The sequence below is a fragment of the Trichoplax adhaerens genome, genomic scaffold, assembly GCF_000150275.1.
Source record: "Trichoplax adhaerens TRIADscaffold_8 genomic scaffold, whole genome shotgun sequence".
Classification (NCBI taxonomy): Eukaryota; Metazoa; Placozoa; class Uniplacotomia; order Trichoplacea; family Trichoplacidae; genus Trichoplax; species Trichoplax adhaerens.
In genome coordinates this window covers 2,576,313-2,591,267 of record NW_002060950.1, presented here as the reverse complement: position 1 = coordinate 2,591,267, position 14,955 = coordinate 2,576,313, and the positions used below count along the sequence as shown (strand labels likewise).

Below are 14,955 nucleotides of genomic sequence, written 5' to 3'. Positions count from 1 at the left end.
AAAAATGATAATTAAAGTTATTTTTCAATTCTATCTTGTGGTATAATTCCAAATTTTTCCATTCAATTCCCGCTCATCTTGATGTCTAATTAACACATTCTTCTCATCCAGTTATCTATTAATTAATATTTCAAAAAGGACCCTTGATTCAAGATATGGTCGGTTTTACCTTCAACACATATTGTGCTAATTGTTGAATTTTCCAATTTAATCAAGTCTTAACCTACATTAGGATATTAAGGTTCTTCCAAATCAGTTCTTAATAAAAATTTCAATTAGCATCGTAAAAAATGAAATTTCCCATAGGAACCAAATCCTAACCTGTACTAGAATAATTCAGTATAAAAAAAATGATTGATACCACTAGCATACTCCAACCAATTCAACCCGTTGTTAAGGTAGCTGTTGTTTCGAATGTAAAGGATTGCTTTGAATATTTATTCCGTGGCGCTATCATAGTTGGATGGATACGAACCCGACGATGCGACTTGATCAGCTTACAATGATGGCAAAAATAACCACGTTGAATATCAGCGATCAAACGGAAATAGCTCTCCTTAAAGGTATGGTGCGATAAACCGAATATAAATGGATTAATAGCAACATTAGTATACATTGCCCAAAGTGAAAATAAACGGCATATAAGTGGACTACCGACATAACGATGCTGTAAGGCTGTAGCTAACGAAATATATACAGATGGGATACTAAAAATAAGAAATGTACCAATAACAACTGTGACTGTTTTAGTCGATTTTTGTAGCCGATGGTGTCGACGTCGAGCTATAGATGAATCCATAATTTGATGATAGGCTTTACGTGCACGTAGCAGTAAACAGATATAATTAATCACTACATAGAGTAAAATGGCAAGCAAAGCGAAGAAAGTCCCCAAAACGTAGATGCCATTTTCATAAAAATTACTTAAATCTAGCCAACAAGAGGAAAAATAACCAACATATTGGTATTTTCCTAACGCATAAGCCTGTAAACCAAATAATGGAATTGCACTAATTAAAGCAAGTATGATCCACGATGTGGAGATTATAATAATTGCACGACGACTTGTTACTAAAGTGGAGTAAGTAAATGGTTTAAAGACAGCAATACTCCGATCAAAGGTAATATAAGCAATAGTGCAATAGACCATCCCAAAAGATAACGATGTCACATATCCAATACCTTGGCAAAGATTATCTTGGAATGGATTAGTTTGATTAGATATTGATGATATTGTTGATGGCCATAAACCATAAATTAATGACGATGGCATGACACAAAAACCAATAAGCAAATCAGCAAAAGCTAAATTAGCTAGTAAAATACCTGGTGGCTCATGCAATGCTCGACTTCGATAAATAATGGCTAACGCTACTGAATTACCAATAACAGCAACAATCATCAAGAGAGAGACGACGATAGGTGTTAAAATAGAGAGGTATATTTCTGTTGAACTTGTTGTAAAATTGAGCGATGAATTGATCGATTCTACTGTTTGATTGAAGAATTCCATCATTAAGCTACCGTATAATTGCTAAATCATTGAGCAGTATTAGTCTATAGAATAAAATTATGCAAGCTTGGCTGACAATCCAAAAGGACAACAATTTGAACTTTTACTTCTATTTTCAAATTTGATGATGAAACTAATATTCAATTCGAGTTTGACAGGGCTTCTTTTACGATTGGTAGACGGTGCCGATGAAATTTAAATATGAACTTAGATGTCCAATTTCAAAAGCTTTTGATGTACTCATCAATTTTAAAGTAGGCAACTACAGACTAATACCAAAAATTCATTGTATTTAACTCTTTTCAATCCATTATTCGCTTTTTTGCCTTCAATTTTATTGAATACTCAAGGACATAGACCAATATGATTGTCCTAAATATAATTATTACCTGGTCTATAAGTTACTTAAATCTAAACAGTTACAGTACAACCAGTCCATTGCAACTACCTATTACGTTGACTGCTGGATATATATTCAATCAATCATTCTTTGTATTCTTTACATCCTATTTCCTAGTTGAATACCAAAGAAGAGAACTTCACTATTTTATAGTAGGAGTATCCGTGGTAAGACTTAAACTTCCTAATGAGAGTATTGTTAGCAACAAAAGCCTATAGCGACATGGCTCCATTTTAAATTCCGCATTAAGCTATGACGTTTGATAATTGACTTTTTGACATCATTTCATCAATACTGGATTAATAAATAAATATCCTAAAGAATGAATATAGAGTCTGAATTTAAAATTTTCCCTACGGCCATGACCTCAGCTAGTTAGATCATCCTATCGGTTAGTTATTATTGTAATGAAAGGTACCTATTCGTAAACGATGAAAAAAACGCTGAGTCAATAATTTAAAAATAAAATCTATGCAACCATCAATTTTATCCTACAAGGCGATTATAATTTATTCATTATAGTAGTCTAGCATCGATTTTGATTATTTCAGTCCTCTTTATGCCATATAAATGAACACGATTTCTTTATTATAGGATAATAGTAAACGAGATACTGTTGATGGTTTTTTGTGGGCTACGAGCAATTAGATACTAGATCAATAAGGAATCGACTAATTTCTTAAAAAGTAAACTTCTGCTACAGAATGAGCTTGAATAAAAAAAAAGTGGAATAATAAAACTTGCATAAGAATGGAATGAATATGAGAATATAATGTTGTAAATCTTAGTAGATTTGATAATAGGAAATTATATTAATCTCTTTAATTATTATAAGGGTAAATCAGGTATCTGTAAAATGAGGTAACACCAACAAAAAGAGTCAGTTAAAAGATTTTCTAAAATGTTATTATGAGGTAACATATCAATGAAGGTACATCATTAAGTCGAATATTATTATATTCGTGGGAAAGTTGCAATCTAGGATTAAGCTGATTACTAATGCGCCTGCAACATTGTAACTTCTTTATAGAATGGATTATAAATAAATAAATAATAACAATTTCAGTTGTCAAACTTTACATTTTATATCCTTATTGAATTATTAATATCACTAATTGTTGCATGTCATTAGTGTAACTGTAAAAGTTACAAATGGCGTAGACAATACAGTATGTGTGTACATTTAAATGGCGCATAAAATAAATTATTTACTCTACTCTATTATAGTCTACGATGGATAATAGCTCGTCATATTGAATAAAAATTTGTTAGGATCATTCTCGTCGCTATCCTAACATTAAATAGCTTAGATCAGCGATCAGAGAAATTTGTAGCTTATATTTGCAGCTATCTTTATTAACTAAAGCTATTGAAGTAAAATTAATCACTATACCAGTGACCTTCAAAGTTCAAATTTTGTTTATTCAATAATATTGAAATAAAGCTGACAGTAGACATTCTATCAACGATTGAAGCTATCCTTAAAAATATTATGACATGTTCCTAATGCTTAATTCTTAGACTCTATTGCAATATTTGAAAATGACAAAATTTAGTAATCAATATCAAACGATCAGAATTGGACTCTTAAAACCTTTAATTGACGAACTGTACACAGATCTACTCTTATATGTGGTTACCAGTATAGATAGCAGATCGTGATTTATAGCACATGCAGTAATATAAATGTTAGCATTAAGCTAATCAATTTTATTTTTAATCTTAATCTTTTCTGCTAAAGTTTAGTTAAATTACGAGCTGCTTAAACGTTTTATTATATTAATATTTATATGCAATATGATATCCTACGATTTCAAAAGTTCTCAACTACTCAATAATACATGAATTAAATTATTATTAGATGGTAGAAGCAAAGTTCATCGCCATTAATCTATGCAATATAGTAAATCATTAACACCTATAGAAGATGTCTCTAGACTAATAAGATGATAAAATTACAAGATAAAAGTAGCAAAGTTAAAAAAATTGAGTATTGCAGTAATTATGTTGTTTCAAATAAAGTTCTTTACTGTTAAACAGACGACTTCATGACCAAGTTATATTATGGGCTCAATAGCATTTTTTAATATTAATTTAGCTGAGCTACGCCTGCTATATTTAATATCTAATACTAGTACGATAGAACAGTATTTAATTTTAATATTCACAAATTTGATACCGTGAAATTCTATATAATTATAACCATTCAGGTACTGCTTAATCAAATACGCCTATACTAGCACGAAAGTTATAGCTTTGGGAATGTAGTCATAAATGATATGATTGATGACAAATGTTAATCAAGTTTTATTCTAGAAATTTACTTTTACATGTTAAATGATTAACAAAATCATATTTCCCGTTACTTATGGAAATTTCTTATAGTTCTTCAATGATTAAATATTTTATCTCTGTGTAGAAATAGGACATTACAGCCTTCTGCTTGAATAGATATCATTAATTATTAATGATGAGTAAATCTTATGCCTGGATTTAAACACTGGACCATCTAATTTGATAGACATTACTTCCTGCATGTCTGCAGATATTTGTCTACTTCTTCGTAGACGATGTGACTGATTACCATCTGTAATCGATATGTAATGCTTTTCGAATATTTCAAATCAAATATGAATAATGAATCTGTCGTTACTAGAGATATCAATCAGCTTATTTTGAAAGTCGTTTATTATTCCCTTAGACACTATTTATCTGCTAACTGCTGCTTATCATTGTTTGTAATAATAAGAATTAACGTTGATTTTTGTACAATGAAAATTCTACATCGGTATATTATAATATTGAAGATTGTAAAATTGCTCTTTTCATAATTTAAATTAATGTTAGAAATCTCATCCATGTTTATTAAACTTTGCTCGAAATTGAAAATATTGAAATGCATGCACAAATAAGGAAGAGAAATCAGCTGTAAGTCTTACTGTTGAATAATGTTTTTTAAATAAAGATTGATCTACCTTGAAGAATTATGTAGTCAATGTAATCTTTGTGTACAAATGAGACTCAAATAATGGAAAAACCAGTAAATTTTCCTGCAACAATCATCCCTATCTACCTGCAAACCGAAGATTTCTTGCCTCAATGAGGACTGTCATAGCGTTTTATTTCCTCGCTTAAAAAAATTAAATAACTAAAGCAGTCACAATATGCGGTAGAAATTTACGGTATTTGCTCTTTGTATAATACTGGATGGTTTATTAACGTTATGACGTTTGTAATACCAGCTGGCCAATTCATTATTGCACTTCTGCTTTCCTAAAAGAAAACAAGCCGTACTATCCTATGGAATAGCATAATTTTTCTGGCGATTTTTATAATTTTGCAGATTAGGTACGATTTATCGACTAACTGAAAACTTAAGGAAATGGGTAAGATAAACAAAGTCTTTATCTAGAAACCTTTGAAACATTAGAGGTGACACTAATAGACATATAATCATTTATTACAAATCTCTGTGGGCATTTAAATATTACTAGATATTACACAAAGCAATCACCCTGTACACGAGTTTAATATAAAGAAATTGTAAATAAAGTTAGTTTTTATTATGTATATAGTTAACTGATTTAGTTCCGCAATACGATATCAGCTGCTACCAGCAATACAGTAAACGAAATTAAGTAGATATATATCATATAACTAAATAGGAGACGGATAGATAGCATCCTTTACAAAAGTATAACATAAAGAAATCATAAACAAAAATTAAGATTTTGTTATCTATATTATTAACTTGCTTACATTTGCTACATTTTAACAGTAGTATTTTAATTTTAGTATCGTTATCTGTAATTGCTTTGGTCTCTCTAAAATATCATTTACATAAATGCGTTTCGGTATTGACGTTATAATTTCTATAGAAAATACGGAAAGGATAAACATGTGAAGTACATCTTAAGCAACATTATCGAAAGCTAACCGTCGAAAACTTTTACTCTTGTAAATAAATTCTATGTATGCAATTGATTTCCTCCTATAGAGTTAAAAACTACTTTATTAATTAATCTTCCAATGAGGTAAGGTAGAGTATCGTCTGGTATGTTATAAAATAGGAGACCGAATAAGCATTTATTGTCGCTTCCTATACACTCTTACTACGGCTTGAAAGTATAAATCTGCCTCTTAGAAGTTATAAACTTTTAGTATAAGAGTTGATTCAATTTCTATGAACAATCAGCAATTGTAGTCTATTAGTAAGGTGAATAACATAATCTAAACTCAAAAATTATCGGAGATGTAAGTATTACAGAGCTAGTTTCGTAGTAGTGCAGTAACTGCATGATAATATGCATATAAATATCTAAATTACTCTTATTAATTGATAGCGTATCAAATTTATTTGAAGACGGACTGTTGTGAAACGGTATATTTGCAAAGGTCTGGTCCTGAAATTCCCGTTGGTGATTATAATTAATAGTTAGGTTGCTTAATTAGAGTGATACAAATATCAGCTTAGAAGATCAAAGTGTCTCCTTATTGTATAGAATCATTTTCTGGTGCTTTATAGCTATTTGCAACAATGAACTTATTTATATCATCTTTTGCAACCACAAATTGTACCTCAAAGTAGGTAATGTTCGTGAATATTTAAATAAGTATATGCAACTACTTATATGTGTTAAGATATAGCAATTAAAGTTATACATTTGCAATCAGCAGCCAAATAGAATCTAAAGTTAACCGAAATTGCTAATTAAAAATAAGCTCGTTTGTCCAATTTTAGGATTAAACTAATGCAAGGGTAAATCAATGGTAGTTTATTAGCATGTTTCAAAAGTAATAGGAATCAAATTGAAAAAATTTCCTTAAATAAGATATTTCGTAACATTAGATATTTTTAATATCAAATGAGTAATATCGCATTATTCCTTACTACAACGACATGGTATATCGCTATAACTTGCATTCACTGTACAACAGACATGGTTTCAAATATTAAATACATTAATAAATGTTTTTATGCAATCGGTAAGAAATAATAACATTGAGATGAATATTTTATCGTCTAAGGCGTGATTTTATATAAGGATCAGCTGATTGTAGTAAAATGTAAATAAATTGATCTTATTGATGTTATAGACACTAAGAAGAAATTGATTCTGAAAAGTTTTTGACCTCCATTATTTACATTTATATTTAATCAAATCTCGAGACCTTTGATATAGCACGAATCCTGTGTTGTTGCATGATAATACATTGCATGTAACGAAAGTTTATAACAGTAGTAAATTTCTTTAACATTGAGGCAGTAGATCATATTATAATAAATTAATTGTTGTTCACGATATTCAACCAGCAAACAGTTCTATAAGTCAAATGACTGCAAGATCGCATAAAAAAATACAAGATATCATCTTTTTCGGCAATAGAAAAAATTTGATTGATGATAATACTCTCTGACTAGTACGGTATTTTCTCGTTGATAAAAAATCAAATAAAAAACTGCAAATTTATGAAATTTGAAATATAATCACATTTTCTATAAACCTGCATGCATTATGTAATGCAATAGCTAACTAATCAAATTTTATCACATTACGCATTACCAACGTCATCATTATTAAAAAAATGAGATTGGAAATAGTAGCTTATCTTTCAGTATAAGACTTTATACAATAGCTAAGAGTTTTAAATTGACATTTCTGGATTTTGCAGTCGAAATACGGATTAGTACAACCAAAAATTGTATTATCATTCACGGAAAAGTATAATTTTCAAAATGTGATGCTAAAGACAGAGTTGACAATAATCTCAGAGAATCTACGTGCTGATTTAAAGTTGCACCGTACTCTTTTAGGGCTGCAATTTCATTATTAAGTTTTCGCTGCATCGCCTAAATGTAGTAATTACATAGATTAAAGTTATGAAAAAATACAACCGAAATTTAACCGCTTTCGAAGTAGTCTTTTAAAAATAAAGTGCGCGGTATAAACTCTACCTTTAGATTTTCTGCCTGTTCTTGTAATTGAATATTTACACGCTGGTTCGTTGGCAATGATTTCTTCAAATATTTAATCTCGCTTTCTCGCACTGTTAAGTATAAGAAATTGCTAATCATATTGCATGTTAAGTATTACTAGAAGTCTTGGATCTAATCATGTAGGTTCCTTACATTGATTCTGGTAATAAAAATCAGCTAGTAAGCCATCAATTGACAGAGTCAAGGTACTAATTGGTTTAAATTCATCGTTATCTACAGCTTTCTGATACTTGTGCGTCGTGGTATTGTCGTAGTTGCTATTATTATTATTTTGGGAATTGCTTGCGTCTGTTAAGTGATTAACAAGACACCATATTATTACCCCACTGGCAGTATAACGTTTTAGCGCATAACATGTCAAATACTGCAATACCAGTGTATCAATTATACGTTACAATCTGATGAACTTACTTGTTACATTTTGTAAATGTTGCCTTCCGAACATATGCTCGCGCTTGTTGTGTAACGAACTAAAGTATTGATTACATACTCGACAGAATAGTTCGTCACTTTCGTCATCCTATAGTGGTGCGTGGTACGACCCAAAAACGTTATTATTGCGATACTATTTACCGGTTGCAAGATATTGGCTTTACGAAATTATAACGGATTGTAAATTTACCTCAAAGTCGTTAGCGATATAGGCGCTATTCATTCCAGTCCCTATCGAGTTTACATTAATACTTTGCATGTGTTGAATAAGGATTTTACTTCTGTTGCCTATATATAAACTAACCTGTAAATAATTTACTCTTTTTTGAAGATTCTCTACTTGCTTCTGATCGGTAACCATCACTACACTGATAAGCTTTCAGTTCTTCAACATATCGTCTCTTGTCTGCTTCCGCTTCATCCAGAAATTTCTAAAACCAAAAAAATGGAAAAGAATTTTTAGTAATTCAAAAATTAAGTAGCTAGTACGTGTTGAGATTAATCAAAGTGTGAAGAAACGTGTAAGTAATTCTATGATTTAGTTTTCGATAACTTTTTTTCTGTACGTATATGGTAAGAAATCTAAACGTGCCTGCTTAGCACTTAATTTCATCTTGCTCCATTCGTTTCCTAAAAATTTAGTTATCTCTGGAAAGGAAAGGTTAGGATGTTCTGATTTGACTTGTTCCCTCCGAGAATTTAAGAAACGCACGTAGCTAAGTTTGAGAGAAAGAAATTTTATGTCATGTTTTAATGACGTTATATTAAATCTTAAAATCAGCCTCTAGTAACTCTAATAGAGCTTTCAAAGCAGATATCTTCATAATAGGGATTAATTTGAAGTCATTTTAAAGTTCATAAACCCTGTCATTGGCGCTTTCGGTACTCCGCTTTTACGTTCGGCTCGCTTTCTTTTTTTGCCCTTTGGCCAGCCTCCTCTGCGTTTGGGGCCCTATTGCAAAATTTAAGGTAGTGAGATAAAATAAAAGCTGACAGTTAAATATGTAAATTAGTTTGCTAGTCTTTGTAGAGAACTACAGTTTCAGGACTATAAAGTATTTATATCCATGATAGAACACGTATAATAGCGTTACCAATAACTCTTCAAATTAATACATGTTGCTTTCTGTATAATTATTTCCAATCACTATCTAATTTAGCTGCCATTTAGGTATAGCACACTTTAATATTTTGACCATATGGCTTCATAACATCAATTTTATGTTTAAACTTTATCATCTATTTATATTGTTGTATAATCAGCAGCATTTCTTATACCGTAATTAATGGGATTATCTTAACCAGAAATGCATTTAAATGGTATTCACTCATTTAAGGTCGTATTTTGCAGTCCATACAATTGAATTATACTTCTACTGTGTGAAATCATATAATTGCGCGGCAATTGTACTGCTGGTAGTGGTCACGAACTGCATACCCCTTTTTCTTCGATTAATATGTATCGATTTTAAAGCGAACATCAAAAAGCGCTTGAATTCTCTGTGATATAATTGAGATTGAATTTGTAGTAATCTTATAATGTAAAGGTATCAAGCATATCGTTGCATATAGTGACATTCAAATTGATTCTATAAAAATTCATCTTGAGTATTGAAAAGAGCAAATGTAGAGTAAGACTACCGGTATAACTAACTCTTACCATAAACTATGTTCATCATGCTACATAGATTTACTAATTATCTATTTACTGCAGTTACTTACTGTATTCGCCATAATTGACCCAGTATTATTATTATCCATGTTGGCAACAGTTGCATCAGCGATATTTTGATCTACAGGTACATCGAATATCGACGATAAGCCACTACTATCTTGCTGCGAGAAGGCGCCAGACGTATCTGCAGAAACATGTGGATTGTAATCAACTTGAATACCCATACTTGTGCTAAATAGAATAAATACAGCATTGACGTTAGATATCCATTTACAAATATTTCATATAACTCGATAAGTTGTACTACTATGCTCTTTAGGATAAGTTATTAACTAGACTTGTATAACGAGTGATGCGTATTACTGTCAGTTTATTCAGTTTTGCCAACAGCTTCTATCTTTGTAGCAATTTTATAAACTACTAAATACCTTTACGGCTTCTACTAATTTTAAAATAAACCCCTCCCTTTGCATCATTTGAAAGTCTACAAACACAACCTTGTAATACCTATGCATGCTACGGTAATTTTCTGAAATAACTTGATATCAATAATAATGATATATACGTTGTATAATTAATAAAAACGAATTAGCATAGAATTTATACTAATTCGCATTTACTGTAGCGTTAATGTCAGATTCTGTTTTATTATAGCTAATACTCTATCAAGTTGATTTAAAATCATCCGTTACCGTCTAGCAGATGGAGAAATCGACATATTTTCGAATTCTCTGACTGTAGTACATACCGTAGGACTATTTACATCAAGCAGTGAATTGAATCAAAAGATCTTTCGTATGAACGATGATGTTTAATGTCATATATAAAGTTGATCCTGACTGGATTGTGTTTATGTGGCACTAAATTATGCCTTGGTAAGGTAGATACTGTATCATTTCTTGAGTAGTTGTGTAGTTGTGATATTTGCTAGGGGATATGGTGTAATAACAGTCCAATAATAGAAAAATGATTTTGAATGTTCTCATTATATATGATTCCAGTAGGATCAGTACTGGTAAGCTAATGGAAGGAATTAAGTCTAGACATACGTTAGAAACTTCATGATACCCACTACGATAAACTGATCGGTTACCTGGTGTACGTACTGTACGTAAAGATAAAGACTTCTAAAATACATTCGTTTCAAGTACGCTATCCTCAAAATTCCTATATTGTAAGTATCATCGTGGAATAGACCTGCACTGCAGTGGGCAATGCCTTTAGTATTGAGCAATATGACAATAAGTAAACTGAAGCAACTTATCTTCTACTTTCAATGTAAGGTGTGAGTAGTACTCTTGCGATTAGCAAAGGAAGAGCCAATTTCTAGTATGGTAAAACGCGTAGTCAAGATTTAAATCAAAACGTTTTGCTATCAGCAACTCCATATTACACAATCTATTTTTGATCGTAACTACAGTAATGCTATGCCTAATCGTTAAGAAGTATCTTGGAATGTTGGATAGCTTAAGACCCTTGTTATTGTACGTACATTACTACAAGCCGTGACCATTTCATTTCTATCTGTGTACCGTATACCTCTATGTTGACTAGTAATGTAGGATGGCATCAACTTGTAGTAATTTTGCACTATCCTCCACATTGATAAACACATAAGACACCATGAAGTAGGATATGTATCTAGAAATACAGTAGATTCATGAATTTGTATTGTGAGCATTACGATTTGGCAAGCATTGTATCACGTCTTGCTGGATTTCTGTTACAGTAATTGTTCATCATTGGTCGGTTGACGAGTAGAACATCCATCATGAACAAGGGCGATTACTGCTTACGAATTGCAAATCTCCTCTTATTGTAAGTAGATACTCTCTTGACATTGTACTTGTGTATGGGTATAATGTTGATGTGAATCAATTTTACTTGTCGTTGGAAGATTGGATCCAATAAGTAGAATTGACGGTATACAATTTGAATTTGAATGATTGATAATTGTACTGTGATTCATTGCGTTATTCATTAAACTGGCAAGTTGATATTAACTAGAATGTGTTGCATCTGCTGTACATGGATCGACCAAGTGAATGGTGAAATTTATAAGCCTATACTATCCAAGAGTAGATGATCATTTCCAATTGGTAATGATATTAGGAGAGAAGTGCATCATCTTACCTATCTCCTCGATCATCAGTCACCACATCGGAGAAAACGCTGCCATTATCACTGGACGGACTATCGAATTTAACTGAATGATACGCTGTCTTGATATCGCGAATACTTGCCGCATCATTGGAGTAAGACGTTAACGGAAATGCCGTCATGGTTGTGACATTATTATTGCTTGAAGTCGATGCAAGTACATCCATCTTACTCATCAATCAATCAATTGCAATGAGTTTTCCAATCCAGCTGCAAGTAGAATGCAGCAGCGTTCTTGATCAATTAATTATCCGCTAGCTTGTCGGGATGACCAAGGTGCTAACTGGACTGTTGAGTCGGTAAGTTGTCCCATTAACTCACTATTGCCTCCTCTACTCCGGAGCGTGTCCTAGTACAGTACAATACTGGGAGATACAGTATCGCCGGTGTACAGTACAGTACAGCACTGTACAGTGTACAGTACAGTACAGTACAGCACTGTACAGTGTACAGTGTACACTGTACACTGTAGTCTGGGTTACAGTGTACAGTACAATGCAATCAAGACTGTGGGAAAGTACTGTAAGCGTCACAGTACAGTGTACTGTACTGCAACGTACTGTACTGTACAGTACTATACACTGTATCTACTGTACTGTATAGTACTGTACAGTGTACTGTACAGTGTACAGTACAGTGTACAGGAGCTGTCAATTCTGAGCAAAATCAATCAATACACGAGAGACAGTACTGTACACTGTACTGTACTGAGTACAGTATCACCGGTGTACAGTCAATACTGTCGGGAGGTACTGTAAACGGTACATACTGTACTGTACTGTATTCTCAGCAAAATCAATCAACGTACTGTACACTACAGTACTGTACTGTAGATCATGGTTCGTTTCGTTGTTGTGGCAAAAAATTGCTTCTTACAAGGATCCAATTACGTTACGGTTTTGAGCCTATTCTCTAAAATCAATCAAGAAATAATAATGAGTTTATTTCTTGATTTATTCTTCAAGCTTGAAGCCGATTCACTGCAGTATTGTACACTACTGTACAGTGCACAGTACTGCTTAAAATGCGATTATTTGTTCGGGTATTAGGTTCAGAAGAGACAAGAGAATGGACCGAATCAACCACTTCCAACGTTATTTTTTTACCACATCAAATTGGATACCTGATGAATCATGCAGTACTTGTAGGACTGACAGCAGTAGTACTGTACTGTACTGTATAGGTGAATCATTCTGCTATAGAGATACTGTAGAGTATGCACAGACTTCAGAAAATTTGGATCTACTGTACAGTTATAATAGACTTTGGGCAAGGTCACGGACCACTAAAATGAAAATCGACTAAAAAGACTTGCTTTTACCTGATGAATCATGCAGAAGTATACAGTAGGTGAATCATTCTGATATACTGTACACTGTACAGACTTCAGAAAGTTTGCATCTACTGTACAGTAGTGTACAATAGACTGTATAATAGACTATGGGCAAGGCCATGGACTGATGGACCACTAAAATGAAAATCTGCTAAAAGACTTTCTTTTAGTTTTAGTGCTCTGTGGTAGTCAGTACTGTACTGTACAGTACTGTACTGTACAATACAGGTACAGTATATTGTACTGTACACTGTACTACACAGTGCACACGAACGTGAAAAATCAAGCGCAAAGTTGTACTGCTACTCTGCAACAGCCTGCTCCAACATGACATGACATGGACCTCGTAAAACTTGAATGAATCTGATCAAAACGATTGAAATAATACCATTTAGGTTAAAGCTACTCCTCTCATTCTGTAACGTATCCCTTACGCAGAAATTATACATCAGCAGCCAGCAAATCAATCGATCACTACTTGAAGTGTGTTCTGAAGAGCAATGAAAGTATGGCGCATTTACACCTCATTCTTGCAGAAATATCCAGTCTGGGGCCAAATTGTCACTACAGGTACATCAATGCAATCGATCCATTTTTACCATGCATCAATAACTCAATAGTATAGATGGCTGCATAGTGTTTAGCTAATCTACTATGCTAACGTCATAAGGATGCTTGTAATAGGTGAAGGAAAATGTAAACACCAAGTAACAGTTCGTAGCTGGTCGTAGCCGGCATCGTATAGTGCAATTCGCTGATACAGTACTTGCTGTCAACAATTCATTTTCTTCCTTGATAGTTATTGCAAATTAATCAATAACCAGCTTGCATACTCTGTAGTTATGTTTCAAATCTGACTTGCTGCCATTTCCAAAACGGATTTTAGGAACATTGAATGGAATGGGTGATGTCATAGCGCAGCAGGTTGTAGAACGACGTGGTTCTGACCATAATATTATGAGAACACTTCGAATGACAACGATTGGATTCTGCCTCACGGTATTTTGATAATGACAATACAACTCTTTCACTTAAATGATGCTAGGCATGGAAGGAATACTATAAATTTTGATTGTACTCCGTAGTCAATACTTAGAACTTATTAGATTGCAATCAATACTTCTATTTCGAAGAAGACAATCCTAGTATTTTATATGTATTTGAGTATTCAACCATTCCTGCAAAGATAGCCATTTGTGCTAAAATAATGAAATCAAATTTTGACCCTCTTGATAAATTTAGGGACCAGCCTTGGTAGTATGGTATCGATTTCTAGATAGGATTATAAAGCCACCTCTCAAGCATAGTAAGATTTAAAATTGATGATGATGCTTTTTTGTACTTTTGTTCTTAATGACACGGTGTGATTGCTGTAATTGACTATGCCTTGCCTAGAGTATTGAAAGCACGAGTGTACACTGTGTTGGTGAAAGTACAATTCTAA

At 32.6% G+C, this 14,955-nt stretch overlaps 2 protein-coding genes across 2 annotated transcripts; both read right to left on the bottom strand.

The window, feature by feature from the left end:
• Positions 1-382: 382 nt before the first annotated feature.
• On the bottom strand, positions 383-1,513 carry TRIADDRAFT_58721 (uncharacterized protein; the record flags this gene model as incomplete). The annotated part of the gene is made up of 1 exon (XM_002114620.1): positions 383-1,513. One exon carries the CDS (start codon positions 1,511-1,513, stop codon positions 383-385), a length of 1,131 nt encoding a protein of 376 aa, XP_002114656.1.
• A 6,113-nt stretch (positions 1,514-7,626) lies between these two features.
• On the bottom strand, positions 7,627-10,242 carry TRIADDRAFT_58720 (uncharacterized protein; the record flags this gene model as incomplete). Its single annotated transcript, XM_002114619.1, has 9 exons — positions 7,627-7,764; positions 7,870-7,961; positions 8,044-8,199; positions 8,323-8,431; positions 8,534-8,574; positions 8,648-8,774; positions 8,897-9,059; positions 9,207-9,295; positions 10,066-10,242. The coding sequence occupies 9 exons, from the start codon at positions 10,240-10,242 to the stop codon at positions 7,627-7,629; spliced, it is 1,092 nt and encodes a 363-aa protein (XP_002114655.1).
• Positions 10,243-14,955: the final 4,713 nt, after the last annotated feature.